Source organism: Panulirus ornatus, chromosome 2 (genome assembly GCF_036320965.1).
Source record: "Panulirus ornatus isolate Po-2019 chromosome 2, ASM3632096v1, whole genome shotgun sequence".
NCBI classification, from domain to species: domain Eukaryota; kingdom Metazoa; phylum Arthropoda; class Malacostraca; order Decapoda; family Palinuridae; genus Panulirus; species Panulirus ornatus.
In genome coordinates, this window is record NC_092225.1 from 11,778,784 (window position 1) to 11,797,866 (window position 19,083).

The 19,083-nt window shown below is 45.1% G+C and overlaps 1 protein-coding gene and 1 long non-coding RNA gene across 4 annotated transcripts in view; both read left to right on the forward strand.

Annotated features, from left to right (window-relative positions):
* Positions 1 to 14,870, forward strand: part of LOC139753425 (protein sax-3-like) — a 666,847-nt gene extending 651,977 nt beyond the window's left edge. The window contains exons 4-12 of one of the 3 annotated variants that reach the window (XM_071669912.1): positions 81 to 234; positions 3,165 to 3,295; positions 6,062 to 6,337; positions 7,524 to 8,009; positions 8,122 to 9,065; positions 10,077 to 10,420; positions 10,557 to 10,800; positions 10,949 to 11,163; positions 11,358 to 14,870. In XM_071669912.1, coding sequence (XP_071526013.1) covers positions 81 to 234; positions 3,165 to 3,295; positions 6,062 to 6,337; positions 7,524 to 8,009; positions 8,122 to 9,065; positions 10,077 to 10,301 — 2,216 coding nt within the window. In that variant the 3' untranslated portion in view covers positions 10,302 to 10,420; positions 10,557 to 10,800; positions 10,949 to 11,163; positions 11,358 to 14,870. Of the gene's footprint in view, positions 1 to 80; positions 235 to 3,164; positions 3,296 to 6,061; positions 6,338 to 7,523; positions 8,010 to 8,121; positions 9,066 to 10,076; positions 10,421 to 10,556; positions 10,801 to 10,948; positions 11,164 to 11,357 lie in introns of those variants that run through there. The other 2 variants (XM_071669920.1, XM_071669931.1) reach the window with 2 other exon arrangements.
* A 3,888-nt stretch (positions 14,871 to 18,758) lies between these two features.
* Positions 18,759 to 19,083, forward strand: part of LOC139753436 (uncharacterized) — a 41,716-nt gene continuing 41,391 nt past the window's right edge. Inside the window, exon 1 of the long non-coding RNA XR_011713710.1 lies at positions 18,759 to 18,992. This is a non-coding gene — a long non-coding RNA (uncharacterized lncRNA). The remainder of the gene's footprint in view (positions 18,993 to 19,083) is intronic.

Genomic DNA, 19,083 nt, shown 5'->3' on the forward strand with positions numbered 1-19,083 from the left:
GTAGTGTAATGATGAATACATATGTTATTTTTGTTTGTGAGGATGCACTAATCTCAATCCTATTGTTTTGTTGTCTGCAGTTCTCCGTGACGACTTCCGGCTGGTGCCACAGGATACGAGGGTGGCGGAGGGGGAGACGGCCCTGCTGGAGTGTCTGCCGCCTAGGGGCAATCCTGAGCCTGTTGTGTCGTGGGAGAAGGATGGCGTCCCCCTCGACCCAGCCACGCAACACAGGTCGGTACCCTCACCCGCCACGATCCACACGTCTCAGTATGTGCTAGTTTTAAGACTTGTACGTCCCCGCAACCATCAGTCGCTGAGGTCGGGAGTTACTTCATCAGTCGATGCATGTCAGAGGCACTGTCCAACGCTGTCCATTGCAGTATTTGAGACAAGATGATCCCTCCTGGTCGTGTGAGAGTAGACTTACTTTGGTATGGATCATGTGTTGAACCACTGCCATGGGTTAAGCAGAGGTTAATCAGACGGTTCGTATTATCTCGGAAGGTCCTTGGTCCTCCCTGGCCATTGGTACATAATGTGTTTACCACATTTTTTTCACTCGGTCTTCCCCCATGTCGTCTGGTACTCCATCTTAATGCTTCAGTCCATCTTACTTACTGAGAGGCGATGAAATGATAGAAGTAATGCATCTTCATTCATGTCACATCAGGACATCCTGAGCCGGTCTGCTGGACACTGGGGTGAAGACGGCACCACTGGATTCACATCACAATGTCAGCGTCTTCTAATCTTACGGTGCTGGTCACATTTTTATATATGGCTTCACCCAGGTCTCCTGATGGTATCACTCATTGCCTCTCGTTTTGCCGCTTAACAGTTGCGAGAATGGTGGAGAAGTCAGGTGGGTGATGGCTTCTCAAGGAGATGACGCCCGCACATCAGTTAGTTATTGCAGGTTTTAGCGATAGTGTGGACGACTGAGATGCTCGAGTGGGCATGTAGAAAGTAGCTGTCCTTGAGGGTTCTGGCACCGTGGGGGGAGTTTATAGAATCATCAGGATATGCTAATGTGGTGTAGGGTCCTAGCAGGAGGTCCTTGTCCTACACGCTCCCGCTGGGCGCTGATTAAGCCTCCAGTGTGGAACCTTCAGGCGCTGGAGGTCCGGGCGCGCGGCCCTCCGCCATGAACTTCACATGGGGCAGCAGTAAACAAGGATCCCGGGCTGTTGCTGGGCACTTAATGGGGGATCTTAGCGGTGTAACTTAGTCGACGCTAGTGGACCTTAAGGTCGCATTCTCAACGTTTTAAAGAGCCGACCACAGAATATTGCATTCGGCATTCACGGGTACAACATTGGCTGTGGCTTTAATGTGCACGTAAATGCAAATTAGAATAAATGATAACTGTACCGTTACAGTACAAGCCAAATGAGCTCGTCTGTAGAGTATTTTAAGGCTAGTGCAGGCGATGTTTAGGGCCACTGGAAGTTTTGATAATACCATCCTTTACACTTGACCCTGCTGGAGGCCAGTAATGCAGACATGTCGAGGCCAGAGATGTGTGTGTGTGTGTGTGTGTGTGTGTGTGTGTGTGTGTTGTGAGTGTATTTTGACGGTGCCGAATCACAGTTTTCTTTCTGTCTGTTTTAATGTTGGGAGACTCGAACCGTTGATGCTGGCTTTTTTTGATAATTACTTCTTATGTAATGAAGTTCACTAAAAAGTCAGAAAGACTTTTATTTCCATAGAATGTTAGTGAGAAAGTGCGCTGAAACCTTTTGATTCTGTCATTACAGAATAACATCATTAGTCCTGCAATATTTGATGGGTTCCAACTGGAGTCAAACTAGTATGATGAGTACGCCTTAGAACGCTGTAGAGTAACAACTTTAACACCATTAAAGACATTAACATATGACTCGCGCACTTAATTTACCCCTTGAGTCCATTAATCAACTCATGAGCTACTGAGGTACTCAAATATTTATTCTTTATCTCATAATTAGTCCATCAGCCGACAGACGTATTCGTAGTATTCCATGAATACCTGTCTGATGATATTCTGTAGGAATGAAAGCCTTTGTGTTAGTATAAAGTCGGTTTAATTCACAATATAATTCATTATCAAAGCTAATAAGAACAGCCTGAGTTTTCCAACATGAGCGAAAACAGAGATTTGACATTAATAGTTAATATGCAAACCTACATTACCGGCTCGAGTTTAGCTGTTATTCCATTTTCTGTTGATGTTTTGAATATAGATTAAAATTATTTCACTTCTCATTAGTTTCATGATCTGATCCTGGAGGTCATGGTTATGCACATTTGCGGAAGCCATATATTACGTCTTTTTCATGATGTACAACGTATTACTTTACAGACCGTAAGGTATTAGTGTATATAATATGTTATATGATTACCCAGTGGTGTCGAAAGTATTATAACCTTGCTTGGTGTAGAAGTTAAAGTCGTGCTTCGACTCTTTTTTTTTTTTTTTTATAGTGGAAGTCACATGTTGCCTCCCGTCTTGGTGCAGAAGTTTGTGTAATGGCTCAGTCGTCTTTGATGTAATCTGCAAACGTGTCATTCATCTCTTTGATGGAGAGGAAACATGTTCCAGCGCTCTGTAGTGTAGGAGACATAGTTACAAACATCGAAGGAGAAGAAATCGTGTGTTACGAATTCAATGATGAAGAAGTTTTGCGTTGTAGTCTTCTGTGATGTAAAGTGAATGTAAGCAACTTCTCTGATGTAGAAGTGGTATGTTGTGGCTTCGTACGATCTAGATGTTCTTTGTTATGACCTGCTGTTGGTGGGAACTATCTTAACAGATTTTGATTTTGCAAGTAAAAAGAAGAGCGAATTTACTGAGTACACTTACTTATTCTGTAGGCGACAGCACGAGAGGTCCAGGCACTGGGCAGCATTGATTGAATTAACAGGTTCCAGGAAGAGTTTAGATACTGCTCATGTATTTGAAGCAAAAGGGCATAGGGTTTTTTTTTTTCAGGTGCTGCTGACAAATGTGAGGATCCTAATATGTTTGTTATTTGATATGATCCTTTATGGTGTAATTGTCGAGTATTTATTATAGTTTCTGATTTTCTCATGTATAACGATGTGGTCCTTTTGAGTACACGTTTTCGGTCTTCAGTTCTTTTGAGGTGAAGCCGCAAGGCGTAACGTTGGTTTTGTTGTAGGTACCGCGTGGTGGACGGAGGGAGCCTGGTGATCAGTGGGGTACGGGTGTCCGACACAGGCGAGTACGTGTGCCGCGCGAGGAATGTCTTCGGCCACAGAAAGACGCCTTCAGCCACGCTCACTGTCCTCGGTAGGTACCTCCGTGTCTAGACCCTCTTGCCTGAGAACACTAATTCCAGATCGCCTGGCCCTGCAATTTTCCTCCAGACTCCCTTGACTGGAAAAACCATCTCCAAACCCCAGGCTTGGGAACACCACATCCAGACCCTTTGTCCAGGAACATTACCATCAAACCCTCAAGCCCAGGTACACTCCCTTCATACCTCTTGGCCCTGGAACATCACCACATCCAGACCCCACTTGCCCAGAAACACTACCTGCAGACCCCTGTTGCTTGAGAATACATCACAAGAATACAGCTGCTAGATTTACTGGCTATTATTTTCTTTAGATTGACATGTGCTTAGCATTAAAGTGACATGAATGATATGGTTGCTGCTGACACTTGGATATCATTGTGGCTGAACCATGTGTGATGAATTCCTCTCATAGAACATGCTGTCTCTAGTAATATATGCCATAAGACTTTATAATTCTCTGCGATGATTTCAGGGGCACGTTTTAGCTAATCTGCCTTAATTGGATTTGCGAATGCATTGGTTTCATTGTTGACATTAGGGATGTATGTGATATGCACAGATACCAGAGGTTCCTCCTCAAGAAACTTAGTATGTATAGAAAAGCCGTTAATTATAGTTTGTTTTTCCGGTTCAGAATATAGTATGAAGAAAAAAGTGTGAATTTTGGTTTCACGTTCAAAAGCTTGCAATTCATTAACAAAGAAAACAGGTCTTAGAGACCAATGATATGTATGTCGATTATATGAGTGAATGTTATTATTTAATTTGTGCATGTAACTGTAGCAGATGAAAGACCAAAGGTTAATTCCGAATCTACAAGATCCTGCCTTTCGAAGCTCCTTGACCAGTTAGATAAGAATGTTGAGGTTTGTGAAGATAAAGAAAATGTCGACGAGGCCATTGGCAGGCCCACCACGGAAGATACAACACACACACTTCGTATAGCCAGGAAGTGTGGAACAACAGGTATTCAGTTTTGTTTAAAGAAAAAAAAAAAAGGCTTTCGATTTTATAACTGTCTGTCAAAATGGATCCATTGCTTCAAGTTAGAAGCCCTGTATCCAGAAGGATGTGCTTTCACCTCACATCAATAAGATCAGGTTACCATTCACTGATATGATCCGGATCGGTTTTAGAAACCCTCCTACTCGTCCAAGAAACTGCAAACATACGGCAAGACATCATTACTGTTGTCAGAACGAACCCGTGGAAATATTATGATATTTTGATGGGAAGAATTTTCGACTCCTTAGGTATGGGAGAATGATTTCAGAACGTAAACACTGTACGAGACAAACTTTTCCCTGATATTCTGCCAAATCCTCTCTCAAGGGAGGGGAGTTGAGTTAGGGATGGGATGGTCCAACATATTTTTACGTATTATCGTTTATCATATAGTTATTACGACCCTTCACAAAAACCACGTAATCCGAACTCTTTTTCATGAATTTTTAATGTATATCAGTTTACCATGATCGCCATTGAAAGGTTGATTGTATTTGATTGTATTTATTTTGAATTTCACGAAAAGATGGAATTAACAATGGCTAAATAAAATGTTAGTGGTAATTTGGGAAGGTTACGTTTCCAGTTATCTGGCCTAATAATTTATTCAGCGTTGTGCGCTTGACTTATATGGAGATGAAACCATACGAACCTCCAATGTGTATCGGTTAGCGTTCCTGACCGTGACGCATTCATTGGTCTCCCAGGGTCGAGCTCTTAGGTTCAAATCCTGGTTTCAGCAATCTGTCTCCAGTCAACCCAGCCGTTCATCCACCCCAAGGGGTTGCATACACGCTTATACACGCACATATACATATCACCATATACATACACATACACAACCATATACATATATACACATGTACATATTCATACTCGCTTGCCTTCATCCATTTTCGGCGTCAACCCGCACCAAAGAAAACAGCATCGCCACCCCTTGCCTCAGTGAGGTAGCGCCAGGAAAACAAAAGGCCATATTCGTTCACACTCGTGGTTTACCCCAGACGTTTCACATTCCCTGGCTCAGTCCATCGACAGCACGTCGACCTCGTAAACGACATCATTCCAATTCACTCTATTCCCTGCACGCCTCTCACCCTCCTGCAAGTTCAGGCGTCGATCGTTCAAAATCTTTTTCACTCCTGATCCTGGCAGACACCAGTAGCTGATGATTTACTTCAGATTGTAATGCTGTTGCTTCCTAACAAAGTAAGACCAATGCAGCTGCTGGACAGGGATGCGTTAGTATGAATCGGTCGCCGTTCGTACTTTTGCATTTTGATGATTAAGCCACTGAGGAACACCCGTAGACGTTTTCACCATTAGGCAGACATTTCTTTGGACATTGTTGCCTTCATAATCGTTGCTCAGAACTTTACTAAAGAGCTAATGACAATTCAGTACCCATAAATTGACCTCTGAAGAAATATATCGCTAGCGTCCTCACTTGTGATTTCGTAATATCCAAGCGTTGCTTGCTTTTTCAAGTAGTTACCGTATCGAGAAGCGTCATAAGGTTGTACGAAATATAGGTTATCAGCCTTGCATTTATGGATGTATGTACTTCTTTTACTGGTAATACAAACAACCAAGAGGATGACTCAAGGTTATATTACGAGCTGGAAGTCTTATTAAGTTGTGGAGGTCTTCAGAGAAATGAGCAAGCAAACTAGTATTGAGGATGTATTGGGAGCGGAAGAACCTAAGTGTTGTTAATACGTGGTCCTGACCTATTGGTGGTTCTCCGACAGTGTCACCCCACTTGGTGTCCTCATCTGGCACGGTGACGGGAGCTGCCGGGGCCACTGTCGAATTGGTGTGTCGCGTCGGGGGAGACCCTCCCCCAGAAGTGTTCTGGCGTCGTGTGGAGCCACCGGGAGACCTGCCCATTGGGAGGATGGCTCTGGAGGAGAGCAGCCAGGTGTTGAGGATCCGCCATGTGGCATCCGAGGACCAAGGAGTATACTCGTGCCAGGCCGAGAACCCCGTGGGCTCCGTTGCCGCCAATATCACCCTCAACGTTCACTGTGAGTCTTGTTTGCCGTCTCGAGTGTTTGTAGTACGTGACTGCGTGCGTGTGTGTGTAGGTGTGGGTGTGTGTATGTGACGACTACTTGTATGTCATAAGGAGAGTGTTACCCCGTCTCTTAACCATGTGTATATGTACCCTGCGTGTATACATACACACACCCCAGCCTAAGCCAGGTACCCATTTATCGACCAGCCCCCAGGGGAGGCTGAACACCTGGGTTTTGTTTGTGAATGTGTGTGCATGTATGTTACTCGTTTGTGGTGTAGGAGGGCGTTGATGGTGTGTGGCTAGTTCTTAGTGGTTTGACTGTATGTGTAGGTAGGTGTTTGTTGTGTATGTGGATGTTTGTGTATTTAGAGTATGATGTTTTTGGTGTGTTAATGTATAAGTCAGTATTTGTGCGTATGTTGTGTTTGTGTAGGTAGGTGGGGTTTGTGGTTTTGTATGTGTGGGGTACTTCATGTTTATGGTGTTTGTGTGTATGTGTAGGGAGATGTTTGACGTGTGTGGATGGTTGTATGTTGCTGATAGTGTATGTTTTGGTATGTTAGTGTTCTGTTTGTGTGTAGAGAGTTTTATAGTGTGTATGCATTGGTTGGTATATATTCAAGGTGCATGTCTTGGTGATGATGTGTTGGTTGGTATATATGTAAGGTGTATGTGCTGGTTGATGTTTGAGTGGGTAAGTGTTATGTATATGTGCTTTGTAAGGATTAGGGCGCTTGTGTTGGAAGGTGAGTATTTGTTTTGTGTATACGAGGTTGCTGTTCGGAGTAATTAAATAGTTTAGCGTTCGATCTGAACTGAATTTATTTTTGAATGTTTTTTATGGTACTTGTCTTATGTCAAGAATGGCAATAAACCGCAAAGGAAGGAATTGCGCCCTGCCTTTTCAAAGTTTAGTCGTGTTTTGATCTCACTGGCGTCGGGTTGATTATTATCGAAGTCAAATGAGATGAGCCACTCCCTTCTTCCGCAGTGTTATCGTAACTAGTTCAGAAAAGAACATTAAGATATTATTCATAAACAGTCTTGTAGTGTGTGCTCTTATGTTTAGGGTTGTGATGAGTAAAGTGTGTACCTGTTAACAGATACTCATTACATTTCACGTCATGGTTTGGTAGTTTACCTGGTGTGCGTGTGTTTTGTGTTTACCAATTGTCTCCCTCTCCTTGTGTTAGCTCGGCCGCTCATCACTGTGACGCCTCTGGACGCCCGGGTTGGCATCAACGGAACGGCCACGTTCGAGTGCGCTACGTCTGGGTCACCGCCACCTACGACATACTGGACCCATGAAGGTACGGGGAACGTGGTGGGGACCGGGCAGACGTGGGGTGGCGGCCGATGGTCCGTCGACGCGCACAACACCCTTACCATCCGCGGTGTGAAGCGTGAGGACCAGGGTTACTATGTGTGCTCGGCTGTGGGCGTGGCCGGTTCGGCGCTCGCCCGCGCTCATCTCGAGGTCCAGGACTTAGCTGACATGCCCCCGCCCATCATTGCCCTGGGTGCCTCCAACCAGACGCTGCCGCTGGGCACGGAGGGCGAGATGCCGTGTGAAGCTCGGGGCACGCCGGAACCCACGGTGGTGTGGGAACGGGCAGGCAAAACCATTAAACCAGACGACCGCATCTCCATCAACCCCCTCGGGACACTTAGAATCAAGGGTAAGTCATAATTACACACACGCCTTCTTCCTCTTATTGTATTATCTGCTACACTTTGGAGGGGTTTCTCGTAACTGTGTGCTATATCATAGCCATTATTTCCCACGTGCAGATTTGACGATGTCAGACACGGACGTGTACACGTGCACGGCGACTTCTGAGGCCGGGCAGACGACGTGGACGGCGTCGCTCGTAGTGGCCAAGCCGACCAATCCAAACGTGGCCTTCTTCAAGATTCCAGACGAGGGAACGTTACCTGAAGCTCCAGGGCAGGTGACGGTGCTGGGGGTGAACACAACGGTGGTGTCGCTGGGATGGCGACGGGGCCGGCCGGGGCTTTCGTCCTTACTGGGCTACACCGTCCAATTGTGGAGTCCAGACCTGCGAGGTGCCTGGACCACTGCTTCAACCCAGCAGACTCCGACCTCCGGCCATACGCCCACTCCCGTCTCCCTCACAGTCACCGACCTGCGTCCTGACACACGTTACATGTTCGTAGTCCGTGCTCGAAACTCCCACGGTGTGTCACGCCCATCACCCGTTACCCACACCGTGAAAACCCTCGTCCGGGGAGCAGGGGGCGCCCCTCCCTTGCACGAGATACGGGCGCGACTGTCTCAGCCTGCCGTGCGTCTCGTTAGTGTAGAACCAGCCTCTGCTGCGTCACTGCGGTTGTCGTGGCAACTGCTAGTAGATGCCGCATTGCTTGAGGGCGTGTACGTGCGATATCGGCCGTTGGAAACTCAACATGGTAGTCCCGCCGGCGGCCTCAGCGTGGAAACCGTGACCCTCCACGGCAACGGTCCTCCTCCAGCCTCACACGTGGTGAGCAGCTTGCGACCCGCCACTTGGTACGAACTGTTCGTGGTGCCCTTCTACAGGTCAGTTGAGGGCCAGCCCACTGCTGCCGTCCGAGCCACCACCTTAGAAGCGGCGCCTGCGGTACCTCCACTTGGCCTTCACTATTCCTACGTCAACGCTACCGCCGTCCGCATTACCTGGGATCCCATCCCCGCACACTCCTCCAACGGCCGTATCACCGGTTACAACCTGCAGGTAACTCAGGAAGAGTTGATTTCTCGTTATGTTTCTGTCTGTTATTGCTATTATTAGCTTCATCGGTCATCTTTCTACTCGTCTTCACTAAATTATATCTTTTCTGTTGGCTTATCTTCACTAAACCTCATCTTCATTACATTCTCGACTCTACTTACCTCTGATCTAACCTATAGGGTTCTGGTCAATCATCATTACACAGTTTCGAAAAACTTCATCGTCATTACACCCTCAACACCGTTCGCCTTTGACTTGAACCTTATGGGTTAGGGCAGAAGTACTACAGCCTAATATTCATTACATCCTAGGTATTGAAAGACAACAGCAAAAGCCCATTAAGCCAGAATCAGCAAAACAGATAGATGCAGAAAGCACAAACATTGTGTCGGTTCTTATTTGGGCCTATCGATTGCCAGGGTCATTGCGGTCATCGCCGTCCAGCTATAACTAACTTATCTTGAACTTGAAATGTTCGGAATAATTGTAAGATTAGATTCCCTCTTTAGTTTCATTCTTCTCAGCAATGAGCATCCTGATTTTGAGTTAGTGAATATGCCCTTGAGGATGCAATAAGATGGTCTTGTGAATACGGCCTTTGACCTAACTGAAAGGAATCAGTTGAAAGACTAGTGGTGACTTGTAAGAGTCAGGCTAAAGACTATTGGTGAGATGATTGTGTAGTAAGAATAAGTTTTTTCGAAAGTGGAGATACGTTTGTTAAGAAGGAAATGAATTTAGGGCATGTCGAGGATGTACTGAAATTACGTTTGTTGAGGGTGAAATGAAGATGAGATATTCCAAAATAAGTAAATTTAAGATTCTTAAGGTTCTGGTCAAGATGTTTATAGTGGTGGTTCCCTCCGTAGTGTACATAGTAAGTGTGTGAGTGTGTGTGTGTGGAGGGAATATGGTGACAATGTGTGTGGAGGGAGACATATTGCATTTTCTCGCGGATGTTAGCGTATTTACTTCGACCTTCTCAAGTCACTCTATTGTATTCTCTTCATGTAGGTATCGGATGCCATGAATCAGAGTTACGTGCTACTGAACACGACAGGTGAACAGCACGTGGACGCTGGTCCCTGGGCTAGTGTTGGGCACTACATACCGGGTCACACTCAGGGGCGTCACTGCCAGGGGCCCTGGGCCCATTTCCGCCCCTCTGAATCTCACTATTCCCTCGGGCGCCACCTCCTACCCTCCAGATATCAAGGAGTCTACGCCTTTCGACAATAATACCTACCTCATCGTGGGCATTTCTGTGGCGGCCGCAGTGCTCTTCGCTGCGCTGGCTGCAACAGTCTTCTGTATCTGCAAGCGTCGGCAGAACAAGTGCCCTCAGTACTATAGTAAGGGTAAGATATGTACATTGCTTATATTGATTACACTTGTTTCATGTGTATCTCAGTTATCTCCAGCTTCCTATCAGTAGGCAATTGATGCATCTAGAAAGTAACGTTTTGGTAACGCACCCCTCTTCCCCACACACAGGTGAGGGCAGCGGACCGTGGTCTGACTATCCTGGGTGCTGGGGGGAGACTGGCGTGGGTGTGGGCGTGACGGGTACCATGTACACAGACGTGGGGAGCCATGGCGTGCCCATCACACAGCTGTATCACCGACCGACTGCCCCACCCTCCAACAAGGGTGGCTACGAGGGGCGCCAACCAGAGGACGTGTACGAAGACCCAGACGGCTTGAGGCTTGTGTCCTTTGGTGGCCACGTAGACCCGAGGTAAATACAGGTGGCTGCTGTCATGCAACTTATCACATGGAAGGTTTTTTTTATATATGTTGCCTAGGAATGAATGATATTCATATAGTATGTAAGTTAAGAAAGTACTATACTTTTTTGATTATAACTTTTCTTCTTGATGGCCTAGGTGCATGTCTCCTGAGCCTTACGCCACCACACCTTTGATAAGGGATATATTCCGTGGACCTGGAGGTAACCGGTTACCCCCAAATATTCCAGTGAGTCCCGGTCAGTCCCCGCTGCCCAACAAAACCGCTTCCGACGATTCCTGCACGAAAACAGCCTCCAGCGACCACAGCGGCAGCCATCGTTCACACAACTTCAATACCCAGCCAGAGAAAGGTGAGGAAGACTTTGGTAGCACCATAACTTTGGGCATTTGAGAGAAATGATATACATCACTAATTCAAAGATACTCTCATGATAGTAGTATAAAACAGAACTGAATACCTAATGAAATCTTCGGGGGGTCTGCACACCCCACGTCCTGGATGGGCCCAGGCAATTGACTGACGATTTTTTTCTTTTTTTTGCAGGTTCTCTAACGGGTCCGGTGCTGCAATTTCCCCCTCCTCCCCCACCACCGCTCATAGGTGGGGATCAGTCCAGTGATAATACCCTTGCCTCTACTGGCAGCCGTGGCCAATCTCCCTCTGCCAGACTACTACTCCAGCAGCTTCCTTATGGGGGCGGCTCTTCTTCTGGGGGTTCCCACAGATCACACGGCAGCCCCTTGCTGGGTCCCCGTCCTCCACGGTCAAACCTTCGTGCTCCACCCTCCCCACTGGCCGGTCATGGTATGTCAGGCACCGGGGACTACGAGGTGCGCATGAATAACATGCGTGTCGTACAGTCGAGGATGGATGGCGAAGATCCGCGCTATCGGACCGAACTAGGGACTGAGGAATGTCCGATTGGCCTCAACATACCTGAGGAAGCGAGCGACGTAGAGTGGTACTCCCAGCCACTTCTTAACGGCCGCACCTCACCAGAGTCCTCCACACTTGGCGATGCAGAGTCCGAGGACGAGTCCCGCTGCTCATCAGGTGGATCTTGTTGCTCGGCCGACCACCCTCTCTCTCACGCTCAGGACCTCAATTGGGCAGAAGCGTTGAGGGCAGCTGGAGAAGCCAGGTGGGGGCGTGGTGGATCTTTCTGCAGCACTGACGACAGCACGTACGCGCCTTCTCAATCCCTTCATGGACGCCCTCCTAGACCGCCATGCTCGAAGAAGCACAAGCCACGACCACAGTACAATCACCACGCCAACCTTGACCCCCACACTTCTGTGACCTCGCCCCTCGTATAGGCTGACGGGGTCACAGATGCGAGGTGTTCCGAGTTGTGAATAGTTGTTGACGCAAAGATAAAGACATATGACCTTGTACATAAGATGTATTTTATTACAGTGAACGCTAGTCCAAAAAGAAAAAAATACATCGCCGTGCTTTGTGCTTGAAATTACGATATTTTGTTGTCGTTGTGGCAACACCTACATATAACTTAGTGGCCTTCGGTTACTGTGCTCGTCCCTTCACAATGGACATCATGTATGAAAAGACTTTCAAGTGGAAGAGACTGTGGCTGCAGCCCATGAGAAGTCTTTTACTTAGCTTTATTATTATCGTCTCCCTGAGGAAGAACAAACTTTGTGTGCGTGACATTATAATCCAGTGTTATTCGTGTAAATATTATGGATGAATACGTGTATAAACAGTGTAGTACACAGACACACTGCTTCTGAAGTGCTAGACCGGAGGACGGCTGCGTGGGCATCACTGTGTTCATAAATGTTTGAAATGTAAAATTTCTTGTTTATAAAAAATATATAAAATATATATATATATATACACATGTATATATATGTATACATACATACATATACCCCTCACCTTTCGTCCTGATTTATGAGCATTTTTGGATTTTTTTTTCCCCATTGGAGTGGAAGCGGTTATTATGTGTAGTCAGTGGCTGTAAAGTTAGTCCACATCCACTTCTGTTTCCAGGTGCTTCATGTCGCTTGTCTTTGGTGAGGCCGTCGATGTTATTATGCCCCTGACGGAACGTGTTTGGGGGGGAAGGGAGGAAGACAGAGGGCGTAGGCGTGTCTTTAGGAGAGATGGATTGCCGCCTTTCCCTGTACTTACTCCATCCTAATGTTTTGTAGATTACCATGAAAGCACCCATTTGCTTTCGATGGTTTGTATCCAGGTGTGTTCGAGACATTGAGCTGTGGTGAAGAAGTGGTCCGAATACCTAGTAAGATTTGTTCCTGAGGTCGCTTGTTGGTGTTCAGACTGGAGGTGTCAGGAGGGTCGCTTTCATGTATGAAGGGAAATTTACCTTAGTGATTTCTCTCAGACTTCGGAGGTCTGTGAACCTACCTCTCATTGCTAGTCGAGTAGGTTAATTAGAGTTCATTCGTGAATATGGTAGCCTTATAATTGTTCACCAGGGCTTCACGGGAGAAAACTTAAACTCTTGGTAGTTCTCCCTGGTAGCCTTGTGGGACTTCCAGTGTGAGGAGGGTCAGTAGGAATGAAAATCGTAGCACCAGCGCTGGTGCAAAATTTAGAGCGCGTTAGTCGGTGTTGCAATAATACCCCGCCGGAGTGGTGTTCATAGAAAAGATATACTGCCAGATTCCTTGACACTTCCAGTGGCAACTGACACAGGTGTCATGTCATATTTGGAACCATTTCCTCTCTATGTCTTGTGTCAAGTTCCTCCTCCTCCCCCGCCACCTCCTCCCCTCCCCCTTAAAACACGCTGGGGCAACGTCAGTGTTTCGGTATTCTCATCAAAGTCCATCATCAACATGTTTGGGTTCATGACCAGAAGGACGAGGGGCGTCTGCGTTTCTACGCTGCTCTCCTCTCACCCGGGACCTAAACACAAGCTGTTGGTACATACTTAGTGGGTGCTATAACACGGCTCACGCATGCATCTTACGCTCATGGAACAAGTGTGACACCATTTTCTTATGACAAGCCGAGTAGGGACATACTCAGACTCGACATTGCCTCTAAAGAATTCTTTTAGGTTAGAGTCTAGACCAGTGAGTCGTTAAAGACTAAAAAAAAAAAAAGATGAATGTTTTAAAACTGATAATTGCTTGATATTGTAGCAGAAATGTGAGGCTGGTATGTCCCTAGCCTCGTAATCGGTCGTCACATATGTATATTTATCATCTGATATTCAGACCCTTCAGCTGTGATACAGGATTAGTCAGTCTGTTGTCTTGACGTAGGCGTGGAGTCCGCCTCTAGGTGGAACGGCCGACACATCTGGACTGACCAATTTCAGTCATTGGTACTCGTTCTTTGGCGCAACTGCGGCTGAACTTGCGGACATATCTGGCCGGAAAATGGTGCTGGCGGGCTTGTCGTGATTACACACATATCTATGGTTCAGCCGCGCACTAACTCCGCTTGTGTAATTTAGTTTGTTCACTCGCACAGCTATACCATTATTGCTGCCCTGTGTGAGTACTCTGGAATGTGAGGTGAGGCGGCTTTCGTTCACTGGTCCACGATTACTTATTGACTGCGCATGCGCATTCCGCCAGAGGCCGCAGGTTTGTCGCTGCTCCCTCGCTGCCTTGTCTAGCAGGAGGTTGGACGCGGCCACCAAGTTCTACCTGCTCGGTGCTGCTTATACCTGCCCTTACTGCTGTTGCCGCTGTTGCCTCAAAATTGTGTCGGCTTTCTTCATGTATTTAAATGTCAATTGCTGTTTTTAATCGTTTACGTATATTTATTATTGTATGACTTTTTGGATTAATGTATAAATTTGTTTGCACTGTGGATGGTAGGGAGAGCATAATAGTGCATATAATGCTTTTATGAAACCCCATCTATTTTTGCAGGTCCAGTGATCCTCCAACACTTGTATAAAGCAAATTGATTGTATTATTGTGTAATTAATGAGAAAGCGCCTTGGTAGCGCTGGTCAGCTGGGCAAGACGAGTCGTGTGTACAAAGGTATTTTTAGTCAGTTTGTATAGGAATATTCGAGAGTTTTATAAATAAAAAATTTAAACTGTACAAGCGTTTCTTTTTCTCTTTCACGTTCAGATGTAGGACAGATGTCCCTCTGGTCCTTACTGCTGTACACACACACACACATACACACACACACACACACACCTGGCTTAGGCTGAGGTGTGTGTGTGTGTGTGTGTGCATATATGGAAGAAAAGACTACATATATGCAGGGTTAAGAGACGGGCAACACGAGTGTAACCACATCAGCTAGAAGGCAATTGGATGACAGGGGAAACAATTATAGAAGATCTGAAGCTTGAAACAACCAGAACCATAAAGGTAAGGAAATTACTGTTACTAGTAAAGATAATGGAAAGTTGAAGCAAATGGTTGTAGAAGCCGAGAAGGGTAATCAAAGAACATGATTACCTAATCAAAACTATGAGAAGAATACGCAAGAAATAGGTTAAGGAATGAGGGGGGTGGGGAAGGCACTTAAGGTCAAGGTCAGCTCTAGGTGTTCCTGAGATGGTTCAAATGAAAGTCAGGGAACCAAGACTATTGGAGATAAAAGTATGGTCATTCACTGTGAATATCATTAAAGAAAAACTGCAGAATGACAACCATTCGTTCATAAGTCCATGAATCCTCTGGCACTTCCATTCAAGGAGGTATATCATCGTCCACTACTGGCTGAAGTGTTTTGGTTAGGAAGTTTCCCCACACTAATTCCTAACTAACATTCTTCATTGTGACGATGATGGGAGGCTCTCTCTCTCTCCGTTTGTGGAATCCACCACATTGTACTCAATGCACTCAGTGATGGTGGTAATGCCATATCTTCTCTTTTCGGTCTGTAACGAGTGTAGTGAGAAGGAATCTCATCTTGGAAGGGGTTTCATTGTCTGGCTGGAGCCCCACTGCGGATTCTCTGCTGGTGGTGGTGATGGAGTGTCATCTTTCGTCACCTCCTTTCGAGTCGAGTCAGGCTTGTCTTTTAACTGAGGGTTTGAGGATCTCGACGACCGTGGCTGGACACTTGTCAAGGACCTTATTGCTTCTGGTGGAGATTTTACCGTCAATGTCCCCAAAGGTTTTGATATTTGCCCCAATGTTTTTTGCTGTTGTTTTAGGCACTTCAAGACGATAGTGGAAATTTTAAAAAGAAGCAGAGGCAAGGAGGTGGACAAATCATTGCGACAAGGGCGAAGATGATGAGTAGGGTAACTGAGAAAGTGTAAGTAAAGCGTGAAGTAGACGGGCGTAAATCCTTGACGATCCTCTCTTTTTTTTTGCGGAAAGACTATATAAGTACATGAGAATAAAGAAACAAAGAGATGAGGTAAATATGTTAAGATATTAGGGGAAGACCACAAAATATTACATTTGAAGTGGAATGTGTAGCAAAGGGTTACTAACACGGAAAAAGAAATTTGCCAACTGTGAAGATACCAAATGGGGCTGAAAAAGATAACCAAAAGGAGAATAAAAAGTGATAGGCATCAAATGACATTAAAAAGCAATCAGTTTCACAGATAGTAGAGTGAGGCTAGGCATATAAAGTGGTGCTAATACAAAACTGAAATATAAGGTATAGAAACACTGATGGCTCGGTAGTAAATGGGAGTGAACTACAGGAGTTTAAAAGACAGAATTAAGGGAAACAAAACCAGATGCTGTTGTAAAAGTAGAAATCAATCTTTCTAGAGAGATACGATCCAAGCAAATCTGTTGGGGAGGGTGGGGTTTGAACACAGGAGCAAAGCAGAAAAGAAGAAGTGAAGGGGTTAATGAAATTCAGGAGATACTGAAGAGTGTTAGATCTAAACAGTATATAATAAGAAAAACACTGAAAAAGTACACTTACGTAAGTTTGTTGATGATACACAAACATTCAGAGAATATTGCTGAATCAAAACAACTATCAAACCAAAATAATAAAGCACAATGAAGAGGTAACGTGAGACTCGCTTCTCAGGAAGGGTAAAGATTTACCAATGGCGGACTTTTGTGGTAAGAAAAATGATAAAGTACAGTAAAATTCGCTTTATCATCATACTACAGAACACATTAGAGGGGCTGATACACCATCAATGACAGACTTTATGTATAATGATATTGGAAGAAATAATATCAAACTTTATACACCACCTGGATAAATGTGACCATAGTTGTGTATGCAAGTCATCAACATGGCACGAGTAAACCATACCCCAGCCAAGGCCATCGCGAGTGGCTAGATTCCACAAAGAAACTAGCAAGCAGCATGCAGACACGTAACCCATGATCCAATGCCTAGTAGCAAGGAAACACAGAGACAACTTACATCCCTGGTAGCAATAAAACATGTGGATGACTCACGAGGGCAGAGGCCAAAGTAATATAAGAAAAACTGGGAGAAGACAGCAACACACACACACACACACACACGCACACACACACACCACTTGCATTCAGTAGAGTTGTTTAATCTATATATTGGAATAGCCAGGTAGGCGGTTGATAAGAGAAACTTTGCTATCTTAGACTTCCATAGATCGAGTTTACTAGTAATATTTTGCTTGACTTCCTGAAAAATATAGGCAGAAATACCAACAACATATAAAAAGCTTATGATGAAAAATAAAAGGTAAAAGGAAAAGAAACTAAAGATATTACAGAGGATATCCTTGATCCACGGCAAGGTAAAAAGTGATCGAAAACTGGTTCCAGGGGCGAGATAGTTTACAACGCCCTGGTCTGGTGAATGGAACAGTGGGCCACAGCCCTGGTAACACGGCGATGCTGAACGGTGAACCAAGGGAATGACTTCATCTCGGTATCTCGAGAATATATATATATATATATATATATATATATATATATATATATATATATATATATATTCTCGAGATACCGAGATGAAGTCAACAAACGACAATTGACTCACCGTCTAGGCTTCCCAACCCCAGACAGTTTGCATACCTGATCCTTTCCACAAGACCCTTGTATTCATCTCCCTTCCCATCCTACCCATAATCAAATTAGTCACACATGATGACATCACATCCCCTCCTTTTGCAGACCCAGTTTCACGTGGAAACAACTCGCCCTCCTCCCTTCCTACTCGCGCTCGCGCCTTAAACTCTTGATATAAACTCTTCGCTGCTTCTCACAGCTTTCCTCCCACACCATATGTTCGTAACACTTTCCAGAGATCATTATTAACACTATCACAAGGATTCTTCAGATCAAACATCTGAGTCATCACATCTTTTACCACTTCTGAAATCACGCTGTTCCCTACCAGTCTGATGCTCTGTACATACCACCACGCTCTCAGTCACTATTCTTCCATACAACTTGCCAGGCACTATTACCAACTTATTCTTCTGTAAACTGAGCGTTCACTTTTGTCACCCTTGCCTTTTTACAGTGGTACTGGACAGGCATTTCGCCAATTCTCAGGCACTTTACCGTGAGCTATACGTACGTCAAAAATCCTGACTGACAAATTTGCAACACAAGTCACTTGCTGATGAAATTCAGCTGCTGTCCCAGCCATTCCAGCCACACATCATATTACACAAGGATTTCACCACCTCTCCTTTCACCAAACTACTTGTCATATATATATATATATATATATATATATATATATATATATATATATATATATATATATATATATATATATAGTGACCAAGTCATTTGCTAGTGTTTATGAGCAAACGAACATCTGTATTCAAATTTCCCGGGCTTAGTCCGGGTTACTCGAATAACGGACAAAGTATCAAAAGCAATTATATTCTCTTAAGGGGAAAGACTAAGAGCCTCTATTTTGCCAGTTCCCTGTCCACTGAATTAATTGAAACGCGTACCTTAAGAATCATTTATCTAATTTCTCCATAACTATGTCTGTAGATATTTGCCATGGATCGGAAATTTCCTTCCGGTGTTTGGGTGTGGATAGCTCGCTTTCGTCCTTTCGCGTTGGTCGACTGACGACATCGGACGTGTTGTGTTAGCTCCAGGAATTTTTGTGGTACGCCAGGCCTCTTGTCTGCCTTTTCACATTGCTTGCTCTTCCCAAGTCTCTTGTGGTGCACCCACCATATTCAAGTTGTTTGGCCGGATGTGAAAATTAGACTACGATGCGAAGGCTTTGCACAACCTCATCAGCTGCGTACCTTCGCGACGGTGTACGTGAGTGTTTGCATTGTTTTGTCTGGTACAGTACAAAATTATCCTGATATGACTTACATATTTACATAATTCGCTTTGTTAGTAAAATATG